Here is a 23,961-nt window from a genome sequence, read left to right as displayed (position 1 = left end):
TATGAATTCATAGCTATTAATTTTTTTCAGTGGTTTATAATCCAATACTACAGTAGTTTGTTTTGTTCCAGCTTTGGCAGTAAGAACTCTTTCAGATTGGCACCTGTGCACTTTCAAAGTGCTTATTCTTTTGAGCATTTGCACTATCAGAGACTCCAGGCCCATCTTGTATTTTCCCTGCCCCAGCCCTAGAATCAACTACTTCTCCAAGGAATTCAAGTTCCCTTTATTGGAGAAAGATACTTAGAAACCAAGACCTGGGTGCTATATGTGCTTATTGTTAACTAAGGTGTTATGGTCCTCTCAGCAGAAAGTTTGAAAATATATGTAGTATATTATCCTTGCATATATATTTATTTCTATGTCTGTGTATATATCATAGAAGTATAATTTCATATCGATACCTCCAATTCCCATCTAGTACCACAGCATTCTTTCTCCCCTTTCCCCTTTCCTTTGTAACTTTGTTCTCCAAAGGCGGGAAGCAAGGCTCTCATAATCTACGGTAGTTTTATTTATTTGTTAACCATTTATACCCATAAAGTAATTTCATACCCATATATACCCATAAAGTAATTTTACAGTTGCTAACCTATATCCCTGTGAAAAACAAATTTACTAACTAGAGTACAGTAGTTTTTGGTCTTTAGCCTTACAGTATACAATCAAAATACTGTCTTTCAAAGTATCATAGGTTAACTCTTCTCCCCACGCCTTTAGTGTGGTTTTGTTATTCACTTTTAATACAATAAGAATTATTTATTATAGTTTTTATTCCATTTTGGGTTCCCCCACACTTTGGTTAATTTTTTTAAAATTTACATACAGTAAATTTCATTTGTGCGTAGACAGTTCTTTTGGTTGTGACAGATGCATAGAGTTATGTGTCTACCACCACAATCATAATACAGAACATTTCCATCACCCTAAAATTCCCTGGTGCTGCTCTGTTCTTTTATAGTCAGCCCCTCCTCCACCTCCTGCCCTTGAAAATCACTAGCTGCTTTCTGTCCCTATAGTTTTGTCTTTTCCAGAGTGTCATTAATGAAATCATACATTATGCATTATTTTGGGTCTGGTTTCATTGTCTTAACAAAATACATATAAGATTCATCTATGTGTGTTAATACTTTGTTTCTTTTTAGAGCTGAGGAGTAGTCCATTGAATGGATGCACCTGTTTGTTTATCCAAAGGACATACAAATTGTTTCCAGCTCTGTGTCTTTAGAGATTTTTCAGCAACTGATCTAACTTATCAAAAGGATCACTTTGACCACCTTGTTAAATATAGACTGGGGGGATGGAGGGGTGCAGGACAGAAGCAAAGAAATCAGTTGGAGAACTTGCCCAGGCTTATAAGTTAGGAGTAAGTTAGAATTTGAATCCAGGCAGTCTGGCTTCAGGGTCCACGCTCTTAACTGCCACTTTTTCTGCCCTCTGAAAATGAAAGGAGTGAATCATTCTGTCAGTTACTGCTGACAGGTCATGTTATATAGCCTGAGGAGTAGATTTTGAAATCTGGGAGGTGTGTGGTGGGGGCGGGGGGGTGTGTGTCATTGGTTACTTTACAAGAGCAGTTTCAGTGAAGTAATGGAGATGAAAGCATAATTCAAGAGAAAATGAGAGGGAAAATGAGTCTTTTAGGTAAAGACTTACAAGACAAGTAGAAACTAAGTGGCTGAGTCAAGAAGAAAATTTGTGGCAAATGGCATAGCATGTTGGTATAAACCAGCATGATGTGTTTGAGGATACTGGGTAGTTTTGTGTTTTAAACATCCAGGGTGGAATGTGGGGAACAGAGGGTAGAAGGATAGCAGTGGTTATTAGCACATAGTCCCTTGAGGGCTTAGTTAAGGAGTTTTAACTTTATGCTGAAAAGTGTGGGGAGGCATTGAAATATTTTTGGTAGAAAATAATAATATCAAATTTGTGTTTTAGAGAGAATTCCTCTGGCAACAGTGGGGTGGATATATGGGCAGGAAAATAGTGAGGAGAGATGCTGAATGTGCAGAAACAGGAGACTCTTAAAATATTCCAGTGAAAAGGGATAGAAATCAAGTTAGGGCAAGAGGGAAGTGATTTTAAAACTTGTAGAAGTTGAATTTGATAGAAGTTCGTGTGACATTGAATGTAGGGGGTAAGGAAGGGGAGAGGAAACCACACGTGAATCCTTGACCAACTAAGTTGTTGGTGTATTTCCCTTACTGAGATGGGGGGTGCAAAAGAAGTGAGTAACGAGTTCAGTTTTAGGTAATCTGAGTTTGAAATGCATAGAGGGAGAAGATATTCCCTAGAGTCTAGAGTTTGGGAAACTAGATTGGAAGTTGTCATCATTTTAAAGACATTGGAAACCATGGTTTTCGAGAGTGTACAGAGCTAATTTTTTGTCCTGGTAGAGTGCTGAGATTTAAAAGAGAATAAAGGTAGATAAGTCTACAAAAGATATTGAGAATGAGAGAGGAAAATCAAGAGAATAGTATCATAAAAGCCAGATGAGGAGAGATTTTCCGTAAGTGTCAGATACCATGGAAAGGTAACGGATGCTGAGGATTTAGTGTCCATTGGATATTTCAGTATAGGTGTCATCAATGACCTTGATGAGAACAGTTTCATGGAGTTGATAGAGGAGAAATTCAAAATTCAGACGTTTACAGAAATAGAGTTGAAGAAATAGAGACAGCAATTTCATGATACCTGGCCATGAAGAGAACAGGAGACCATTAGCTTGAAAGGGGGAGAATGCTTTTTTTAAGATTCAGGTGTTTATATTGAGTAGCAATGGAAAAGTTGAAGATGCACATCAGAGGGGATGGGCTTTGGGGAGCCAGATCCTTGGGGTAGGTGAGGGTGGAATCTGGAACACAAGTGGAAGGTGTGGCCTTTGGATCAGAGAGACTCTGCCTCCTTTAAGATTGGTCAGAGAAATTATTGCCAGTGATTGTGGGCTTTTGTTTGGGGTTGGGGAGGAGTTTCATTGAAAAGGCCCTGTAGTCTAAGTAAATACTGTCAAATAATCAAGGTTCTTTCTTTCCTTTTTTTTTTTTTTTTTTTTTTTTTTTTTTTTACTGGTTTGGTTTTATATGTTATATAATTGTAGTGGGACATCATGATTAAGTCTTGTACTTAGTTTTAAGTTTAGAGGCTGCTTTAGGTTCCGTAGATGCATCTTGCTTTAATAAAAGAATTAGTAAGCGTTTTCTTTACTAAGTATCAGGGTATCTGCCTTTATAGCCTGATTTCATAATATCTTTTATGAGTATTTTACTTTATGTATTTGATTTCATAAGTGATTTACCCAATGACATGTCCAAATCCATATAATAATACATTTACTGTGATGGATTTTACTTCTCTTTTGCTGAGACAGGCTGCTATAAATATTGAATATATTCAGGCTTGTATTCAACCTATTGCAGTTTCCTATTGGTTGGGATGGCTTTTGTTGGAATAGGAGTAAAATTGCTGAGAGTCTAGTCTCAAGCCCTTAGAAAGTTAATCTCTTTAACATTATCTTTATTTAGTAGTGTCTTTGTGGTTCTGCAGAGAAGTTCTATCTCTGAGAGTGTGGTTTTAGATTCTTTCTCTTTCTTTCTTTCTTTTTTTTTTTTTTTGGCTGCTTTGCGGTGCAGGGGCTTTTCTCTAGTGGGGGGTGGGGCTACTCTTCGTTGTGGTGCACGAGCTCATTGCAGTGGCTTCTCTTGTTGTGGATCATGAGCTCTAGGTGCGCGGGCTTCAGTAGTTGTGGCGCACAGGCTCAGTAGTTGTGGCTCGCGGGCTCTAGAGCGCAGGCTCAGTAGTTGTGGCCCACGGGCTTAGTTGCTCCGCGGCATGTGGGATCTTCCTGGACCAGGGCTCGAACCTGTGTCCCCTGCATTGGCAGGCGGATTCTTAACCACTGCGCCACCAGGGAAGTCCCTGTTTCAGATTCTTGATTCTTGGGACAGGTAGAAATAGGAATCAGTCTGTTATGTGGGAAGTAGTGTTTTAGCAATTAAAGTTTTCCAGAATCCAGAGGTACTGTTTGGAGCCATAGGAGATTATTTACCAAGAGATTCTTTCAGGCGTTAGAAGAGAACAGTGAATGAGGAATTTACTCCTGAAGAAATGATTTTTATTATAGGCAACTCTCATGAATTTATTAATAATCATTTTTTAGATTAATGGAACTTAAGGTACTTTTCTATATTTTCTCCAAAAGGGAGCCTTTTTATGAGGATGAAACAGTAGTACTGTAAGTTAAGATTCTGTTTTGTCATTGTTGTGTTTTAAAACATAAACTGTGGGCTTCCCTGGTAGCACAGTGGTTAAGAATCCACCTGCCAATGCAGGGGACACAGGTTCGCGCCCTGGTCCAGGAAGATCCCACATGCCGCGGAGCAACTAAGCCCGTGGGCCACAACTACTGAGCCTGCGCTCTAGAGCCCGCGAGCCACAACTACTGAGCCCGCGTGCCACAACTACTGAAGCCCGCGCACCTATAGCCCGTGATCCACAACAAGAGAAGCCACTGCAATGAGAAGCCCGCGCACCACAATGAAGAGTAGCCCCCCACTCGCCGCAACTAGAGAAAGCCTGCGTGCAGCAATGAAGACCCAGCACAGCCAAAAATAAATAAGTAAAAAATAAATAAATTTATTAAAAAAATAAAAATAAAGCATAAACCTTAATAAAGTGTTGAAATACATTTGCCATTAGGTGTTCCTCCCAGTGTGTGTATTATGAGCATCAGGGCTCTGTCAGGGTATTGTAGCCAGGATTCAGTCTATTAAGTAACTTAAAAAAATAAAAAATAAATCAAAATACAAAAGAGAGCAACAGAAGTGGTTTACAAGTTGGGGGAAATATTTCTGGGGAAAAGGTTAAATAGTTTGACATTGTACAATTAAAGTAAAGCTAAACGTAACTCTATACCGCAAATTAATAGCTTTCAAATATACATTAAAATCTTGATTATCTGAAACCAGGGGATAATGAGCTAGTCTGGATAATTAAAAGGGTGTCCTCTTAAAAATTGAAATTATTTTAACTGTTATTGATTGCAGAGAGTTTTATGTGCTTTCTAAAATTAAAAAAAAGAATATAATTTGAATTATTCCAATTCAAAGTAATCTATCTGGACATCAATATATATAATATACCATCAGTTAATATGCTGTTTTGGGGAGAGCTATTTGCCCCTATCTTAAATCGTCTTTACTGCTGTTTTGAGTCTTTTCCCCCTTTAATTTTACTGTTTTCTTTGTGGTTAGTTTCTTAACCTTGACTTATGTTCCTGGTTATAAGGGGGTATACCTTACTTATAAATTTTTGTTTTACATGGATAAACACAGGTTTTACATGCTTTCAAATGTAGGGATAAAATAGACTATCATTTGAATTATTTTAATTCAGGGTCACCTTTCTGAACATCAATTAATATAGTATGCCATCAGTTAATGTACTGTTATGAGGGCTGTTTGGCCCATTCTAAGTCATCTTAATCTGCGGCTTTTTTGAGTCTTTTCCTCCTAGTTTTCTCTTTTCTTTGTAGTTAGTTCTTGGCTTGACCTAAATGTTTCTATTTATAAAGGGATATGTCTTACTTTCAGGGTTTTGTTTTTGCTTCAAATAAGAGAAATTGGACACCAGGTTATGAAAATAAACTGTTATTCTCAGAGGGAGCTGAGAAAGAGTATGTTGAGAGGTGTTTGATATGCTGAACATGGGTCCAGCCAGTTCATAAAGCTGAACATCTAGGATGTTGATGATTTTGTATCTGCTGAAGCCCCAGTAAAGTCAAATTTAGCTGTGCCAGTGGTGTGGTTAGATCTCCATCTTGTACAGATGTTATGATGTTTTCACAAACTAACTGGAGGCGTCACATAAGAAACCATAATAAACAGAAATTTGTCATTGCCTAGTCCGGAATTCTAGGAAACAGCTGCCCCTCCGCTACCCCAAACCATATCCCTGTAGATTCTGAGCTTTCGGTAGAAAATCTTATTTTCTCTGCCCTAATTGTTAACTTACTGTGAAGGGTTTGAGTATTGACTCCTCTAAAGATATTTTGTATAGTGAAAGTGGCTATAAAATTGATTTTTGTTGATGTGCTTGCTTTAGTGTGGGTTTTTCCATAGTAGATAAAGGTTTTGTGAGTTAAGGATATTTAGTTACTGGGTAGAGAAAAGACACCACAATGAAAGATTTTTTCATTTATTTAAAACAACTTTCACTATTGAGGATTTTTAATATTAAAAAGTATGTTGTTCATATTTTAAATTCTGAGAAGCTGTTTTATTCACTATTGCTGAGGTTTCTGGAGCTGCCAAAAGGCTATTATACACCACTTGTGCTTTTAAGTTTTAGTCAGAGTTCATAGGATACCTTAGGTGGTATAATTACCAATTATTATATACAATGCAGCTTTTAAAAAGAGGGTTTTTTTTTCCTTAAGAATTACTCTGTAAACAATTCAGTGTGGAAATAGTTTATAACCGATGTTATAAACTATGTATGTTTAGTTACGTAAACTATGTTTAGTTTTAATGACTACTCAAAAGAATGAGTATTATTTTAAGGAAATATCAAAAAGAAATACTTAGTTTTCCAGAAATAGTTATGATTATTGGACATAGTTGAAGAACTAAGTGGTAATGTGGACTCAAACCTACTTGTTTTCACATTTTTAAATTAAAACAATTTTTTAATGGAATGGAAAAACACCAGCTTATCTTAGAAGCATTATAAACTTATCTAGATATCCTTTTCAGAGCTCTGACGTGGAACTTGGATCCTGTTAGGCAGGCTTTTTTGTGGGTGTATAAATTCAGATTCCACCTGTCAGTGTACCTATAGGTAAAGACATTAAATCACACCCTCCAGTTCTGACCTTTCCCCAGGGACACTGGCTAGAATTCTTTGGCTCAGCATGAGAGGCTGTTTGAATAGCTCAGTTCAGAAGAGCAGGTTGTGAAGCAGCAAGAACAAGGGAAATAATGTTGCAACTACGTTTTTTAAGACTGCTACTCTGGAGACTGAAAACTTGACTTTCCCTACCAGGTTCTGCTTGGAAGGCTTTTATTTCCACAGACATATTTTGATACCGGAAGCAGTTTTATTGCTTAGCTAATTAGATATTTATATTTTTAGTCTTCCATTTTTCAACAATTTAGTAATTATTCTAATTAAAAACATGTTTGCTTTCTTTTAGTTTTGTTTTTTTGTTTTTGTTTTGTTCTGGTTTTTTTGATGAAGACTGATGGAGATCTAGTTTTTTTTTAAGTTTGTGGGTTTTTTCTTTTGTTGTTTAGTTGTATGAATTAATTTTATAATGTTTGTTTGGTAGTGCTAAGGAGAAATTTTCATACTGCTATGGTATATCTTAATAAACTAAACAGAACTTTTTTAGTGTAGTGGAAAACTGGTACAGCAAATGAGGAAAATTAGCAGCTACAACTTCTAGAATGGATTCTTACAGGACCTATTTGGCAACTGTCAAACTTAGTGGCTCGTGGTTGGAAGAAGAAGATGAAGACATTTATGAGGTTGAATCTCGTGTGCCTTTACCACATCCTTTTCCTCTGTGTGAACATTTGGATGAAACTAACTCAGTAATTGTTAATACTTCTATTTTTCATTTTATTCATAAAAGAAATGGGCATATATTAAAGCTTATTTCCAAAATTTCCCTGCCTACCCCTCCTTATTCAGTAAGTATAAAAATTTGGTTTTTTATAGTTTTATTTTATGCTTTCAGTTTTTTATACATTTAGTTTAAAACTGTAATGAGAAATGAACTTTATATGTCTTTGGTAAGGGTAAATGGAATAGAATCTTGTTTTCTTCTTGTTTGGTGTGTTACTACTCATTCATCCTGTAATGATTAATGTATTGAAGGGCTAAATTTTGTCCACAAGCCCCAACTTGGCTACGTTTTTCATTCCAGAAAGCAGAATGAGATAATATTTCAGTTCTCCCATGCCAGGCAAGCTGTTTAAAAAGATCCTGCTTGTCCTTAAGAATCTTACTTCTATATGTTTATGATGCCAATCCTGAGTAAAAATGGAGTGATTATATTTGAAGGAATAGGCGTTGTCATACCTAAAACAGCTAAGTGAACTGTCATTGAGCCAATTAGGAAATGTTTACAATCATATGGCATATTGCCTGTAGTTCCGGAAAAGAAAAAAGGAAACCTGGATTCTTATTTCAGTTTTTTTGCTAACTCCCTAAGGAGCTTATTTTTAATATGCCTGCTAATCCTATGAGGAAATAACCTTTTTCTGCTTTTTATGTGAAATGTATGTTATAAGCAGTGTTAAGGGTATTTGGCATAGTTAGTATTTCAGGTTCATTTGACACTTAAAAGTTGTGAATGATTCACTACAAGTTACTCAGTATGTTATTTGCCACTTTTTTGTGACTTTCATGGCTTTAATTATATGTACTAGCTAGTATTTAACAAGACAGATGCTTTCAGAATAGATTTGTTACCTCCCCTTAAGCTTTTATATTAAAGTGACAGATTATTTACTAATTATACATACTTTTATGTAGTAAGTTTATTAAATTATGTGAAAATATTGAATATGATATTTTTATACATTATTAAGTATAAGGTTATAGGTATTATATAAATATTAGGAATAAACTGTACCTTAACTAGGTGGAAGAGGTTTTTTTAAGTATAATGTATTTAAATAAATATTTGAAGGAATCTCTTATTCCAATAAATGTGGGTGCTATCTTCTATAATAAGTGAAATTGTTTCCTAGAGCTACTGTATTTGAGTCCCAACTTTTTTGTTTTGCTTTGTAAAACTGAAGTTATTTCTTGTGGTTTTATAGTAATATTTAAATGCATCTTAAGGCAGGTTTAGATCTTGTCAGAAAATAGAATATAGAAGCTGACTTATTTTTCTTATCTAAAGCAAGTGTTTATTTTGTTGTAAGTGCATTGTTGTATTTGTACAGTAAATTTGAAAAAGGAAAAAAAAAAACTCATATCCTAATTAGAGCTATGAACTCTTTTAGAGCGTTCATATATTTCAGGCAAACATTTTACAATGTACAGAAAAAAAATTACATGTGTACATGTGAAAGCAGTTGATTTATTTTTAAAATATAGGCTGTGACTAAGTTCAGGAGAGGGCTTTTTATAAATTAGTTCATGTTTTATGGTCATTTTTTAATTTTAAAAATTAATGTATACTGGTTATCCACATTTAAAGGAAAATAGTCTTTTGTCAGTCAAAAGTAAAAATATATATAAAGTTTTATCTTTGTTGAGGTAACAACATATTATTACAGATATTTTAGGAAATATTTTGTGATTAAAATATGTGCTTAATTTTCCATTATGAGTCTTAAATGTGTATGCATATTATTTTCAAGTAATGGGTTGCGAATGATATTTAAAACATCTTATTAAAACAAGAATAATTGCACAATAGATATGTGAGATACTGATTTATCCAACCACAAAATGGTACCACAGAAAGCTTTATTTAGTAACTCTAAAATCTCTTTGCTATGGTAAATTTTAAAATGCTATGGTAAATTTTTTTTAAATGTAATGGTGTTGATATTAAATACCAGAAACATTTGAGCTCAATTTTTCCCCATGTAGTTGTTTTAATAAAAACAGATAAAGCAGGTGCTAGCAGTAAGAAGCCCAGAAAACTAAAGCAGAGATAGTGCTTTTCTGCAGTTTCATGCAGCTGATGACAATGATCACTGTTTTTGAGCGCTTTGGCCTTGAGCCTGTACTTGACTGTCATCTTAAAAATTGTTTAAGAATGTGGTCAGTATATGCCAATGACAGCATTTTAAGGAGGCTGTGTTTATAGATAATGCCTCTGTATTCTAAGGTTTTGAAAATAAACTGAATATTCATTTAGAGTCTTGTAGATGTTTCACAAATGGACAGAAGTATAAAGCTTTTAGTTAAAATATGGGTTAAACTTCATTTTTTTGTGCCACTATGATTTTATTCATTGATGACATTGCATTAATCATTTATTATTAGTTCCCCACAGTGTACAGTAGGAGTCGCAGTCAATAGATGTTAAATACAGAAAACATAAAGCTTATCATAGAACACATAGTTACATAAAATTCTTTACCAGATACAAAAAGGGCCTGTGTATTATTAATTTTATATCTCTCTTCATATGATAGCATACAGATCTAGTGATGTAAAGTGGTTTATTTTCAAAAGAAGCTTTTTTTGTTGTTGTTCAATAAAATTAGAATACATATCTTACGGAAAGTTATACACAGCTCATCTACTTATCTACTGATTTACCCTACCTACTAGTACTAGCATGCACTAGAAATATTAAATGACTACAATTCAACAGTGTATCTTCATTTTCAGTTAAAATTCTTTTTTTTTTTAAGCTTTAATGGGGAATGACACTGGTATTCTTAACACTTTGTCTTCCTTCACGTCTACTTTGCCTCTTTGTTTAGCTGGAACATGCGAAAGTTACACAGACAGAATTGATGCGTGAGTCATTTAGACAGAAACAAGAAGTGACAGAGTCCCTTAAGTGCCAAGAAGAACTGCGAGAGCGCCTTCATGAGGAGTGCAGGGCCAGAGAACAGCTGGCTGTGGAGCTCAGTAAGGCTGAGGGTGAGCACCCTGCCATTGGCAACTGAGGGTGGAGAAATTTCAAGTCTAAAAATAAATTGTGGTGCAAGCCAGGTTTGGAAACCACCAGTCTACTTTTAATTTCAAATGCCCATTGAAAAGTAGTTATAGTTTGTCTTCAGAATTCTTCTAAGCAGTTTTTAAAACTATATATATATTTTTAATTATAAAAAGTACTTAGTAGAATTATAGAAAGTATTTAAAATTTTAGAAAATACAGAAATGAACGATAGTGAATTGTTACCATAATCCCACCATCCTAAGACAACTGTTATAATTTAAAGATGAGGAAACTGGAGCAAAGAGATGCTAATAAATTGTTCAGTCACCATGAAATTGTGATTCCAGGCTTTAAGCCTGTAAAGCTCCATGCTGTTTATATCCTACCGTGCTGTTGTGGGTGTTGGCCTTCTAGAATCACTTAAAATATCAACTTTCTCTAGTATATTTAAAATGTGATTCAGTTCACAAGCATCTGATTTATATTAAGCTTTCCAGGAACCTATCTGTTTATATCCGTTTAATAAAGTGTGTTAGACCTACATGATGTGATACATTAGCATAACAAATAATAGAAAATTCAGAGGAAGTTCTTATTTAGACAGATATCTAATAAGACAAGGCTGTATTGAACATACCATAGTTACTGCTACCATCAGCAGCAAATTCATTCAAGACTCAATAGGTTGGAATGATTTAAAATTTGCTAACAGAACACCTTTTATTATTTATATAAGTATAATGGTAAAACTTGAGATAATAATTACATTCCTTGTTAATTTTATTTTACAGGTGTCATTGATGGCTATGCAGATGAAAAAACGCTTTTTGAAAGGCAAATTCAGGAAAAAACTGATATAATAGATCGTCTTGAGCAAGAGTTGTTATGTGCAGGTAATAGATTGCAAGAATTAGAAGCAGAACAACAGCAGATCCAAGAAGAAAGAGAATTACTGTCGAGGCAGAAGGAAGCTATGAAAGCTGAGGCAGGCCCAGTTGAACAGCGTATGTATTTTTAGACTTTATATGAAACATTCCTGAAAAGTTCAAGATGACTTTTTTTCCCCCTTTCAGTGCCATTATTTATATATTTTATATAGGGATTGAAAAATAATAAGAAAATCTACCTTACTGGTAATTGTCTTATTAGCCAACCATGTGGAATCAAATTTTTTTTCTTTCTCCTTTGGCATATTTTGACAGAAAAAGATAATTCTTCATTTATCCTCAAACCTCTGCCTAAAGAGAAAGCTGCATATAATGAGGCAGGATATTTTTTAAACTGTGTAAGATTTAGTTCTTTTAATTGCAGAAAGGCAGCAAAATGTATACTTGGATTAACTAAATAAGAGCACTGACCTGCACTAGTAGTGAGCAGGTGAGGTGGATTTCAGCCTGCAAGATAATAGATTGAAAAGGTCACTGGGTCTCAGAAGCAGGCTGACATCTAGTTTAATATAAGCGGGACTTCAAAGAATAAATAAGTTTACAAATAACCTTTAATCTTTTCTTAAATGAGACATTAGGTAGCATCTTGAAGTTTGTTTCGTGGTAAAAAAAAAAAAATAAATGTCAGTCTTTGTAACAGTGGAACTTTAAATCCTTTTAATCATATCTTCTCACTTTTATATTACACATGCAGTCAGATTATAAATGTGTAGTTTTACTAATTGAATTTTATCAATTTAGAGATACAACATACATTTTTGTAATATGGTGAAGTTTTTCTGGTTGCTCAAATTTGTTTAGCACAGGTTTAGGGTTGGAATTTTTAATGTGGAAAGTATGTGTGTGATACATGTAAAATGTTCAAGAAATACTGATACATCTGAAAACGTTACCAATGATAATAATCAGTGGTTTCAACTTTTACTTCTGATTCTTTTGTGTATGTGTATTATTCTATTTTAGGAAATAGAAGACATGTAAATTACCATATTTTTGTTCTGTGTGTGTGTTTTTTCTTTCCTAATAGGACTAGTAGATGCTGCAGTCGATGCAGCACCTGGAGCAGGTGTGTTTATACAATTGCATGGCCATTGGGTGACCCTTGGATTTTTCAACCAACTAACATATCTCTAATTTTGCTGTTTTGTTTCATACTTACAGTTTTTCTCTTTAACAACAGAAAAACTCTTCTTACAATAAAAATACATATTTATATTTGGAATTAACAACTGAGATTCATAGTGACCATCATCTTATTATATCTGTTATTCCACAGAGCTGAAGACCATTTCAGTTTTTTAAAGAAAATGTTGGTTTATGAAAAGTTTTTTTCTTTAACAAATATATTAAACTCTTACAGCCTATGAGTTTTCAAAATACTCTATTCTAAATCAGGAAGTATATAAGATGATGGTATTAATAGGATCAGTGAAATTTAATAAAGAGACTTTCTGGTTGATTAACGTTTATATTAACATCTAAATCAGTATTGTTTTAAAAGGAAAGATGTTTTCTGTAGATTTCTAATCCTGAGTACAGTGTTGACAGACCAGTTAACGTAAAGACTCTAGAGTAATATTCCTTCCATTTTCTTCATTAGAGAATTGTTCTACTTTGCTATATGTAATTTATTATTGTATGATTAATATTAATAATAATGGCTAACACTTATGTGTAGTGCTTACCATAGTCTAGGCACTGTTCTTCACATGTATTAACTCATTTGATTCCACAATAACTCTTAGAGATCAGTACTGTTACTATCCCCAGTTTACATATAAGGAAATTGAAGGACATCACGTTAAGTGCCGCAGAGACAAGTGGCAGTTAGGATGTGAACCCACAGTCTTTGCTCTTAAGCACCACACCACACTACCTCTCATACTTGTCAGTTTTCCCGTGATACACGTACATGTGAGTATGCAAGACTAAGTCAGGAATGTGGATCTAATAAGGAGTAAGGCTAACAGGAAATTCTGATTCTAGTTGTATTTCTTTTCTGTAACTCTTAACTTGCCTTGGTTAAAGGTCTACAGTATTTGATCTCTGTGTGTATTGTGTATGCATATAAAAATGACTTTATGGGTTTACATGAATTGATTTTTGCCTGAGGTGAGTTGTTTCTGTGCTTGAATTTGGTTAGACTTTGCTCTTTTCCTTATAGTGAAAGTGGATTTTGAGGGGGTCATTTGCTATGCTCTTTTCACAAAAATATTGTTTTTAGTGACAGGACATATTCTTTTTGTTAATTCTGTACAATTTTATTGATACTAGCTTGCTTACTTATATAGGAGTATGTTATTTTGATATTTTCGTAAGAGTATTTTCCTTTTTTACATGTGTTTGAAGTAAAACTTGGCTCCTTTATTTCATGAAGTTAAAGTTTGAATACAGTTATGGGTGGTTTCACTATCATAACATCATTAATTGTGATTTAATGTAGTATATTTTTGCACTTATAAACAGAATTACTACAGGAGACAGAAAAACTGATGAAGGAAAAACTAGAGGTACAGTGTCAAGCTGAAAAAGTATGTGATGACCTTCAAAAACAAGTGAAAGCTCTAGAAATAGATGTCGAGGAACAAGTCAGTAGATTTATAGAGCTGGAACAGGAAAAAAGTGCTGAACTAATGGATTTAAGACAGCAAAACCAAGCACTGGAAAAGCAGTTAGAAAAAATGAGAAAATTTTTAGATGTAAGTATTCTCAACATTAATATTAATTTTCTCAGTGGAATGCTACTTGCTGCTCTTCTAGGCTGTGGATTTTAAATTATGGAGAGACTCTTAAATTCTAATATTTCCATCTATAGATGTGTCATCTACTAATTAATTGAAAAGTACTATTTCGAGTAAAAATTCTAGTAATTTTTATTGTGCAGCTTTCAGAATTAAAAGCAGTACAGGCAGATTATGAGTAAGCCCTACCAGTTAGCCTTTCCAAATTCATAGTTAAGAAGTTTGTCCTAGTCTTTTTCTTAACCAATAGCCAAAGCAAGTTAGGATCCTAAAAGCTAATTGGCCACCACTGTTTAACCCATAAAAGATACACACTGGTAACAAGTGTGCCCTGGAAGCAAAGGACTGGAACAGTTGTCATGCTGTCATTACTCTCTTCCAAAAAGCTATTAAGTCTCTAATTTCACATGGATTTTCTTCTTTGGGATTTCACTTAAGCCGTGTGTTATCTTCACAGATCAGAGAATAAGATTCTTACACATTTTATAATTTTAGGTGTAAAACCTAGATTAAAATGAAAGAAATTGATTTACTACATAATTTGTTCTACTTTTTTTTGTTTAATGACTAAATTAATAGTGGAATTCCTCCTTTCTTCCAAAAAAGTAAATTGATTTTAAGAAGAACATATTTATTTCATTCTGTGTTTAACATTACTTGAATTTTTAAAAGTGTTGTGCTTCAGATAACATTTAAATGCTTAAATTTTTGTTGAAGAGCCGTAATAGGTTATGTACCATACAACAAATGTTATCTTTTTAAACCTTTTTGGTTTGGGGTATTCCCGTGATCATCAGTTGTTCGTCTTCAAACAAAACTGTGCCTACAATTAAAGGGAAGTAAGGGAAATAATAGCTTCAATAGATATTATTTCTTCAGTTACTATTATTATTAAACTTCAGGAGCAAGCCATTGATAGAGAACACGAGAGAGATGTATTCCAACAGGAAATACAGAAACTAGAACAGCAACTTAAGGTCATACCTCGATTCCAGCCTATCAGTGAACATCAAACTAGAGAGGTAAGAATTTTACTGATACTGTCTACCATACAATAATTTGTATATTATGTGTAAAATAAGATGCATATAATAAAAAACTTAAAAGGAGTTCTTTCTATTGTATATAAATCTTCAAAATCAGAAACTTAAATATTACTTCAATATGAGAAGGTTCTTGAAACCCTAAAAATTCCAAAGAAGTATAAAATACCTATAAACTCATTGTAATAAAATGTTATTTACATTCTCATTTAATAGAAGGAAACTGATGTAAACAGCCTTATCTATTGGAGCAGTAGAAAAGTTATCAATCCCCACAGAGTTTATAGTTATTCATCTTGTTCCTAACATTTTTAGATTTTGAAACGTAGCTGTGTGTTTGTTGACACTCAAAAGAATATTTAAGCTCTAGAACTTCCTGTCATTTCCTACTATTTGTTTTCTTATATTTAAAAAGAGTGAGCTGCCTCATTCATGAAACTTCAAGAAACTAACAAGGATGTGTGTATTTGATTTTCTTCCAAATCATTGATCCATTTGTTTTCTCCTTACTTTGCCAGATCTGAGTCCCCAGCTTCTGATTTTTTCAGGATCAAAAAAAAAAAACCTAACTGTAACAGTATATTGTACCATTTTGCTATACCTCCTTTATTGTCTTTTCCTTTGACCTCACTTCAAACTTAGTCCACCTTTTATTGTTAAAGTTTCTCCTCAGGCTTTATTACTGTCATCCTTGAACCTGTAATTGTAGGTAAGCTTGCATTTCTTCTAATGTTTTGAGGAATAAGTGCCATTTTTAGATAATTTCCTGAAAGTATCTCACTGAAATAAGGCAGAATTCCTTTTTTTCTTACCATCACATTTCTTTTTTTTAAATAAGCTTTCTCTCTTCACTTGATTAGAACTAATATCACAAGCTATCTTCTTGATCCTTCCTGTATCCTTCCATCACAGAGCCATTCACTTGAATGGTGCTGCATGTCAGAATCACTTAGGGAAACTTTCAGGGTGCACAAATCCCTCTCAACACCTGGCATTCTCATCTCTATCCTGGGCTGGTGAAATCTGTAAGCTGCAAAGCTTTCCAAGTGACTGTATTAAAGGTCCCCAATTCCCTACCATCCCTGTGGTATTTAGAACCATTGTATTATTATATGTATCGCTATAACCATTTGTGGAAAGAAAAACATAATCCATGAAAGTTTTTTAGGTCATCTTATCTCACATATAAATGTAAGTCAGTACTCTGTAAACTTGTTTTCTTTGTTAGGTTTTGGTGTGGCTGTGCCATTAGAGCTTGTAGTGCAACATTATTCAAAAATGTATTGTTGCTCCTCCTAGCTAGAGAAACCCTTAGTCTTAAGAGAACTTTTTTAAAAGGTTTGGTGAAAGCAATATTATTTCTGTTTTACTAGTACTGCTTAGATGTATCAACTCAGAAAACGTTGCTGTCGTTGGAGACAATAGCGCTATCCTTATCAAAAATAAAATTAGCGTAGCATCTAAAAATCCTTTTTGAAACGAAGATATATTATTAACATGCTTACATTTTTTTAACATTACAGTTTTTGCTTATTATATTTCCAGGTTGAACAGTTAACAAATCATCTGAAAGAAAAAACAGACAAGTGCAGTGAGCTTTTGCTCTCTAAAGAGCAGCTTCAGAGGGATATACAGGAGCGTAATGAAGAAATTGAGAAACTGGAGTTCAGAGTAAGGGAACTGGAGCAAGCCTTACTCATGAGTACGGACAGTTTTCAAAAGGTGTGACATTTTCTTTGGGTTAATTTTATCAAGTGTTTTAGTACAGATTACTCTTAGTTACATGAACATCAGTTTTTTAAAATTAAAAAAATCACTGATGATGCTTTGTTATTATTGCATAATGTATATATCTTTATGTCTTCATTGACATCATAACCATTTCTGTTTATTCTTTTTTTTTTTTTTTTAATTTATTTATGGCTGTGTTGGGTCTTCGTTTCTGTGCGAGGGCTTTCTCTAGTTGCGGCGAGTGGGGGCCACTCTTCATCGCGGTGCGCGGGCCTCTCACTGTCGCGTCCTCTCTTGTTGCGGAGCACAGGCTCCAGACGCGCAGGCTCAGTAATTGTGGCTCACGGGCCCAGCTGCTCTGCGGCATGTGGGATCCTCCCAGACCAGGGCTCGAACCCGTGTCCCCTGCATTGGCAGGCAGATTCTCAACCACTGCGCCACCACGGAAGCCCCATTTCTGTTAATTCTTATCTCCAAATGTTCCTTGCATATCTGAGTCCTGATAAAGAAAGATTAATTAAACCAGAAGAATTAATTGCCCTTTTAACCATCAGTAAGTTTGTGATTGTAAAATAATAGACAAGTGAAAAAGCTGTAGGCACCAGTTTAGGCTGATGCTTTACCCCAAACTAAGAAGCAATGAGATCTGTTCCTGTTATGCTACAGAAAGCAAAAATGAATGAAAGAAGAGCAGGATAAGGAAATTGGGAGGGGAGCAGATGAGGGGATAGCCTTCATTTTATCTGAGAAATGAATTGTAAGATTGTCAAGCAATTCCCGTCTTAATTTGTATAAAATGCATTCAAGACTGAATGTTCTAACTTTTGATCATTCACTAATGTAGATTATCTACTTCTAATTAGAGAAATAGAATTGCTACTTCTCCAATTAAAATGGATAGTCAGGATTTAATGTCTGAAATTTTGAGAAAATTCTTATATATTTAAAGGTAGAGGACCGAAAACAGTTTGGATCTGTAGAAGCTAAAGCGGAATTGTCCCTAGAAATACAATTGCAGGCTGAGCGAGACGCCATAGACAGAAAGGAAAAAGAGGTAAGTTTATTTTTAATGACACAGTGTGGCTTGAATTATTTTAGAAAATATCATTTGATTAGAATGAAGTTTATGGTCTAAAACCCAAGTTTAGAGTGTTTCTTAGCTTATTGCCTAAGTTGACCTTGGAAGACAGTAAACATTTGAACAAATAAACTGGAATGAAGAAGAGGGGACAAGTAAAAGCACTTGGACACGGGAGGAAGTTTTGAGGACAGAAAAGGTGGCTGGTTTGGTAGGTATGAATTCAATGAAGAGGAGAGTGGAGAGAGATAGTAGGGTTTGGGCACAAGGCAGTACCTTCCTCTTGACCTTACCATAGGCTTTGAATTACTGCTACTTTGCTGTGGGTTTTGTTTTTTTTTAAGTTGTATTGCCCTGGGAGATAATAGTGCCTTTTTACAGCGTGCTAAACATGTTCTTAAAACAAAAGGTTAATAATAAAGTAATTCTATAAAGTTCTTTTATGTTTTTCTACTCCCTCCCTTTCCAAAAAAAAAAAACCAGAAAATGCACTTTAAAAACAGCAATACTTTCCGATTCCTAATTATTTAAACCTTTGTCTACCATTAGTTTTTCTAAAGCATATTGTACTCTATGTCGTCTAGCTATACCATATTTTAAATGTTTCAGCATTTTTAATTACATTTTTATCTCTTTCCATATAATTTTCTCAGGACATTTGATATATTTTAAGAAATATTTATTGAATGTAAACAGTATATTAATGTTAATGAGTGCTTTGAAAAATAGAAGAATGATTTAGATGTCAGCTAAAACTATAGCTTGGAGAACTTTTAGTTTGGAGGAGAAAAAAGTCATCTATATAAATGACTAATGGAAATGATCATTTCCATGAGAATGGTTATTTTCTCATTTTCACATAGTACTGACTAATGTTTATCTAAGAGATTCGTATTTATTTTGTTTTTTTGGCTTTTATGTGAGAGACAGAGAACATTTTTGTTGATATGTAACCACTTCTGTGTGTTTCAGAAAGAATTAACATTTAAAGATTTACCTTACACTAAATAATCAGATAAATTGTCTGCTTTCTAAAAAGATGGAACTCGAAAACTGGTCGCAAAGGCAATGATAATTGATTATGAATAATTGATTAAGTTTACTAATTTTATATTTTTATTGTCATTTGAATTTTATTTAACGCTACTTAACACCTTAATTTCTTGAAGTAAGTATCCAATAACTGCCTACCATTTACTTAGAATCATAGTTGTTGGAACTACAAGAGGCCTTTGAGAGCTTCTGTCAACCAGCTCCCAGTTTTTACAGATGAAACAGAGGCAGACATGTTGAATGAGTAAAGAATTAAACTGATGGCTAATGTTGGTCTACTAATACTTGTCACTGTTATTCATGTTTGAATAACAGTGACAAGTATTTTGTCAGAACCCACTCACTCAGTAACTGGAGACTGAAAGATAGGAATGTAAAATTGAAACATACATCTTTTAATGAAAATAACTTCTTAAGCATTCTCTCCTGTACTAGGCAAATGTTTTCAGATATCTGACAGTATAAACATAAGATGTCTGTGTCATTATATCTGAGATACTTCCCACTACTCTCATAGCCGAAGTTTGTGTAAAACTTTTTTTTTAAAGTTTATTACAGTATTTAGAAGTTCAAAATGAATAGAAAGAGAAGAAAACCTTAGAAGATAGGAATTTCAGGATGTATAAGAGAAGGAGAATAATGTGGCGAGAAATAGAAGGAAGAATTTCTTTAAGAAAAAGATGCCTTCAATTAGGCTTTAGCTCTGTGAAGGTTTTAGCTCTTTATAGAGTTAAAGAGATCTAGCTTACAAATGGCAATAGTAAATAATAGTTAACTTTGTTGAAGTCTGTGCGAGAAAGTGCTAAGTATTTTAAACGCCTAATGTCATTAACCCTTGCACTCTCCCGGAGGATAGGTTCTATTGATATTTCCACTTTACACATGAGTAAACCAGATCTTAAGAGAGGTTAAGGAACTTGCTCATGGTCACACAGTAAGTGGTTAAACAAGAATTCCTCCTCGATTTCTCTGATTCTGGAGCCCTGTGATGCTCTACTGCCAAAACATCCGGGCATGTTTTGCCCTGTTGGTGAGAAGTATTATAGACTGTCATTCAACATTTATTGAACTCCTATGTGTAGAACACCACTGTCCAATTGTAAAGCCAGTACTGCTCTTCAAGGAATCTCCTATCTAACTAGGATATGTATACACACATATACATACATACATACACACACACACACACACACACACACACACACACACACACATTTGAAAGAGAAGAATACTTAAAAGTAAACACAAATAGGTGCAAATTAATGTAATCCAAACAGTCTAGATATCATTTGGTAGCTAAATAGAACAAGGTTAAACCAGAAAGCTACCATTCTATTTTTAGACCTTAATAATATTTTTCTGGTTTTTGGTTGTCATAGACTCAGTAATAAGACAGCAGGGACTGCAGCTGAAGTCTGGCTGAGTAAGAGGAGAGAATGCCTTACAGTGTCATTTTGGGAATTGAAGTCTCTGTTTTGATGCCTCAAGTTCAGCTACTTATCATGGGAATGTTAGTGCTTTAGACCAGTGCTTCTCAAACTTTAATGTGCATATGAATCCCCTGGGGATCTTGTTAAAATGAAGAATCTGATTCAGTAGGTCTGGGGTGGGGCTTGAGAATCTGTGCTTCTAACATGTTCCCAGGTGAGGCTACTTCTGCTCCAGGGACCACTCTTTGAATATTAAGGCTAAGAATTTGACCATAAACTGTTTTATCAAAAAAGAAAATAAGTATCAGGTGAGGCAGGGCAAGGCAGCAATTTTGAACTTAAATATCTATGTAAGTGTTGAAATAATACCTTGTCATCAAAAGTAGTCGTAGAAGATAGGGATAAGTGTAAATATCATTATATTAGGTAACTTTGAAGAAGATACAATCATCACAATTTTCAACAAACTAACCTGATAATTATATATGCACAACTACTAACTATATTTAAGGTGTGCCTACTGAGTTTAATATCAGTGTTAAAGAAAATTATTTAAATATGTCTTAGACATCAGTTATTAGAAGGAGGATAAATGATAGTTAAGAATGTAAGCTTCCAGAGGTAAACTCCTGAGGTTCAAAAACTGGCTTCCACATACTAGCCTTGTGACTGCAGGTCAAGGTGCTCCTCTTTCAGTGACTCCCTTCCTCATCTCTGAAATGGAGATAATCCTAGTAAAGATCTCATAAAGTTGTTACAGGGTTTTTAAAAAAGTAATGCATATAAAGCATCTTATGCAGTGCCTAACAGTAAATTGTCTATAAATGATGGCTATTGTTACTAATATCAGTATGATTTCTATTAATGAAATATTAGGCTAAATGATTCTGAAGGTCTTTGCCTTGCTAATGCTAAGATATGATTCTGATTACGTATCGGTGTGTAATCAGAATATGCCCCCTTTCAAGTTCTAAGGTAATAAATGATTTATATGTACTTTCTGAGCCAGTTGCCACTAGATGCTGCTCTTGTGTCTTAGGTTGCTTTTAATGCAGCAATTTTGATCATTAGGTAAATACACACTTGAAAATCCATTCATTAAGAATGTATTAAGAAGCTACAAAGCATTGAGCTAAATGACTGTTCCTCTCCTCAACCCAACCCAAATGTTAAACCAAACTCTTAATATTCATCATTAGTTTCAGTCTCTACATAACCATCAAAGAGCAATTGCTTTACCATTAGTGGTAATCTGTGCTCAGAAATGAGCTGAATTTCAGTTGTCCTATATATAGGAACACTCTAATTTTCTCCTAAAATGGATTTACTAACGTACTCTTTAAGTTTCTGTTATTTCAGACCTAAGGATCGCTTGCTCTCAGCATCTACCTCTGCTTTCTTCTGCTCAAATAAGGCACGTGGCTGCCAAACCTTTCATTGGGTTAAGTATTAATATGGACTAAATTGAGCTAATCTCACTTGGTGGCTAAAATAACTGACCTAATTCTACAGCTTTCTTGAGCATTTTTGATAGCAGTTAATTTAACGTAAAATAAGATCTAAAATGTGGACTCTTTTCCTTCCTCCCATGACTCTTTTATGCTTTATCAGAGGATAATTTTAGGTAGGAAGTGGATCCTTGTATCCTTCCCCTGAAGGTCTCGTCTTTGCTTTGGGCAGGATGGTTTAAAGGTATTTAGTTTGAAAATGTCTAGAAACCACACAGTTAAATCTATCTGGCTTAGAGAAACCCCTTTCCTTTATTCTCATGGCTCACGTGTTTTAAGCATATATACTATAGAGCCAGTACAGCACTCTTCATTCTCTCTTGACAAATAAACATTTGTATGAACAGTTTTTTCTCTTTCCTTTTGATAATTTTGGTATCAAAGATCACAAACTTAGAAGAACAGTTAGAACAGTTCAGAGAAGAACTGGAAAATAAGAATGAAGAAGTCCAGCAACTACATATGCAATTAGAAATACAGAAAAAGGAATCTACCACCCGCCTACAAGAACTTGAACAAGAAAACAAATTATTTAAGGTAATTACTTAAGGAAAACTTTGCCTCTGAATAATTCATTGTTTCGGTCTTGTGTAGTAGTTGTAGTATTAAGCATTTGCTAAATCCAGCTGCTAAGTAATACTTAAAAGAGGAACATTAGCTGCAGATGGATTTGTATGGAATTTATCTTCAAGCCAACATAAACATTTGAATTCATCAGAAATGAAAAATGTTGGAGACCTTTATCAAAACATTTTAAGAATTATTGATTTACAATAATTATATAATAGCTCTGATTTTTTTTTTTCATTTGTATGTTTTAGATGCTATAGTTTGGTAAGAGTTAATTGACAGAATGTTCCGAAAATCACGTGTAATGCCCTATCCAACTGCGATGGTTATTTTTGTTCCTAGGATGAAATGGAGAAACTGGGATTTGCCATAAAGCAAGCTGATCCTATCTCTACCCAGGACCAACATGTACTATTTGGGAAATTTGCTCAAATAATGCAGGAAAAAGAGGTAGAAATTGACCAATTGAATGAGCAAATTACAAAACTTCAGCATCAATGTGAAATTACAACAGATAACAAGGTACACTAATTTTAAATTATTACATGAAATTATTTAAACTAGAATTTTATTTTTATTTTTTATTGAACTATAGTTGATTTACAATATTGTGTTAGTTTCAGGTGTACAGCAAAGTGATCTAGTTTTTTTTTTTTTTTTTCAGATTATTTTCCATTATAGTTTATTACAAAATATTAAACAGAGTTCCCTGTGTTATAAAGTAAATCTTTGTTCTTTATCTATTTTATGTATAGTAATTTGTGCTGCTATGCACATTGGGGTGCATGTATCTTTTCAAATTAAAATTTTTTGTCTTTTGTGGATACATGCCCGGGAGCAGGATTGCTGGATCATATAGTAGCTCTGTTTTCAGTTTTTTAAGGAACCTCCATACTGTTTTCCATAGTGGCTAAGCTAGAATTTTAAAGGGCAAGATGGTTATTTTTCAGTTTCTTTGTGAATGTAAAAATCAAGTAAAACTTAAATTCTCTTTTACCCATTAATTTTAATTTAATAAGACATACTGGTTTAACAAGCTATGTATGTGTTTATCCCTTCCTAATATTGTCAAAGATTTTTGATGTTTTATAGGGAGTCTCTGGTGACTCAGATTTCATCCTATCACTCTAACCAAATCTATTAAAAATTCTTCTATTTTGTGTGAGTTAAATAAGATAATGACATTTGAGCACTGTTTTAGAATTTTATTTCAGTACTTTATCCTGT

At 34.0% G+C, this 23,961-nt stretch overlaps 1 protein-coding gene across 7 annotated transcripts in view; it reads left to right on the top strand.

Moving 5' to 3' along the window:
• Nucleotides 1–23,961, top strand: part of AKAP9 (A-kinase anchoring protein 9) — a 148,999-nt gene that overhangs the window by 98,417 nt on the left and 26,621 nt on the right. For all 7 annotated transcript variants that reach the window (XM_068550692.1, XM_068550691.1, XM_068550693.1 and 4 more), the window contains 8 exons: nucleotides 10,452–10,614; nucleotides 11,425–11,637; nucleotides 14,047–14,279; nucleotides 15,224–15,343; nucleotides 16,910–17,086; nucleotides 18,045–18,149; nucleotides 22,549–22,701; nucleotides 23,077–23,256. In XM_068550692.1, the coding sequence (XP_068406793.1) occupies nucleotides 10,452–10,614; nucleotides 11,425–11,637; nucleotides 14,047–14,279; nucleotides 15,224–15,343; nucleotides 16,910–17,086; nucleotides 18,045–18,149; nucleotides 22,549–22,701; nucleotides 23,077–23,256 (1,344 nt within the window). The remainder of the gene's footprint in view (nucleotides 1–10,451; nucleotides 10,615–11,424; nucleotides 11,638–14,046; nucleotides 14,280–15,223; nucleotides 15,344–16,909; nucleotides 17,087–18,044; nucleotides 18,150–22,548; nucleotides 22,702–23,076; nucleotides 23,257–23,961) is intronic.

The sequence above is a fragment of the Eschrichtius robustus genome, chromosome 8 (assembly GCF_028021215.1).
Source record: "Eschrichtius robustus isolate mEscRob2 chromosome 8, mEscRob2.pri, whole genome shotgun sequence".
NCBI classification, from domain to species: Eukaryota; Metazoa; Chordata; class Mammalia; order Artiodactyla; family Eschrichtiidae; genus Eschrichtius; species Eschrichtius robustus.
The sequence above is the reverse complement of the archived record's forward strand: the minus strand, read 5'-3'. Positions and strand labels throughout refer to the sequence as shown.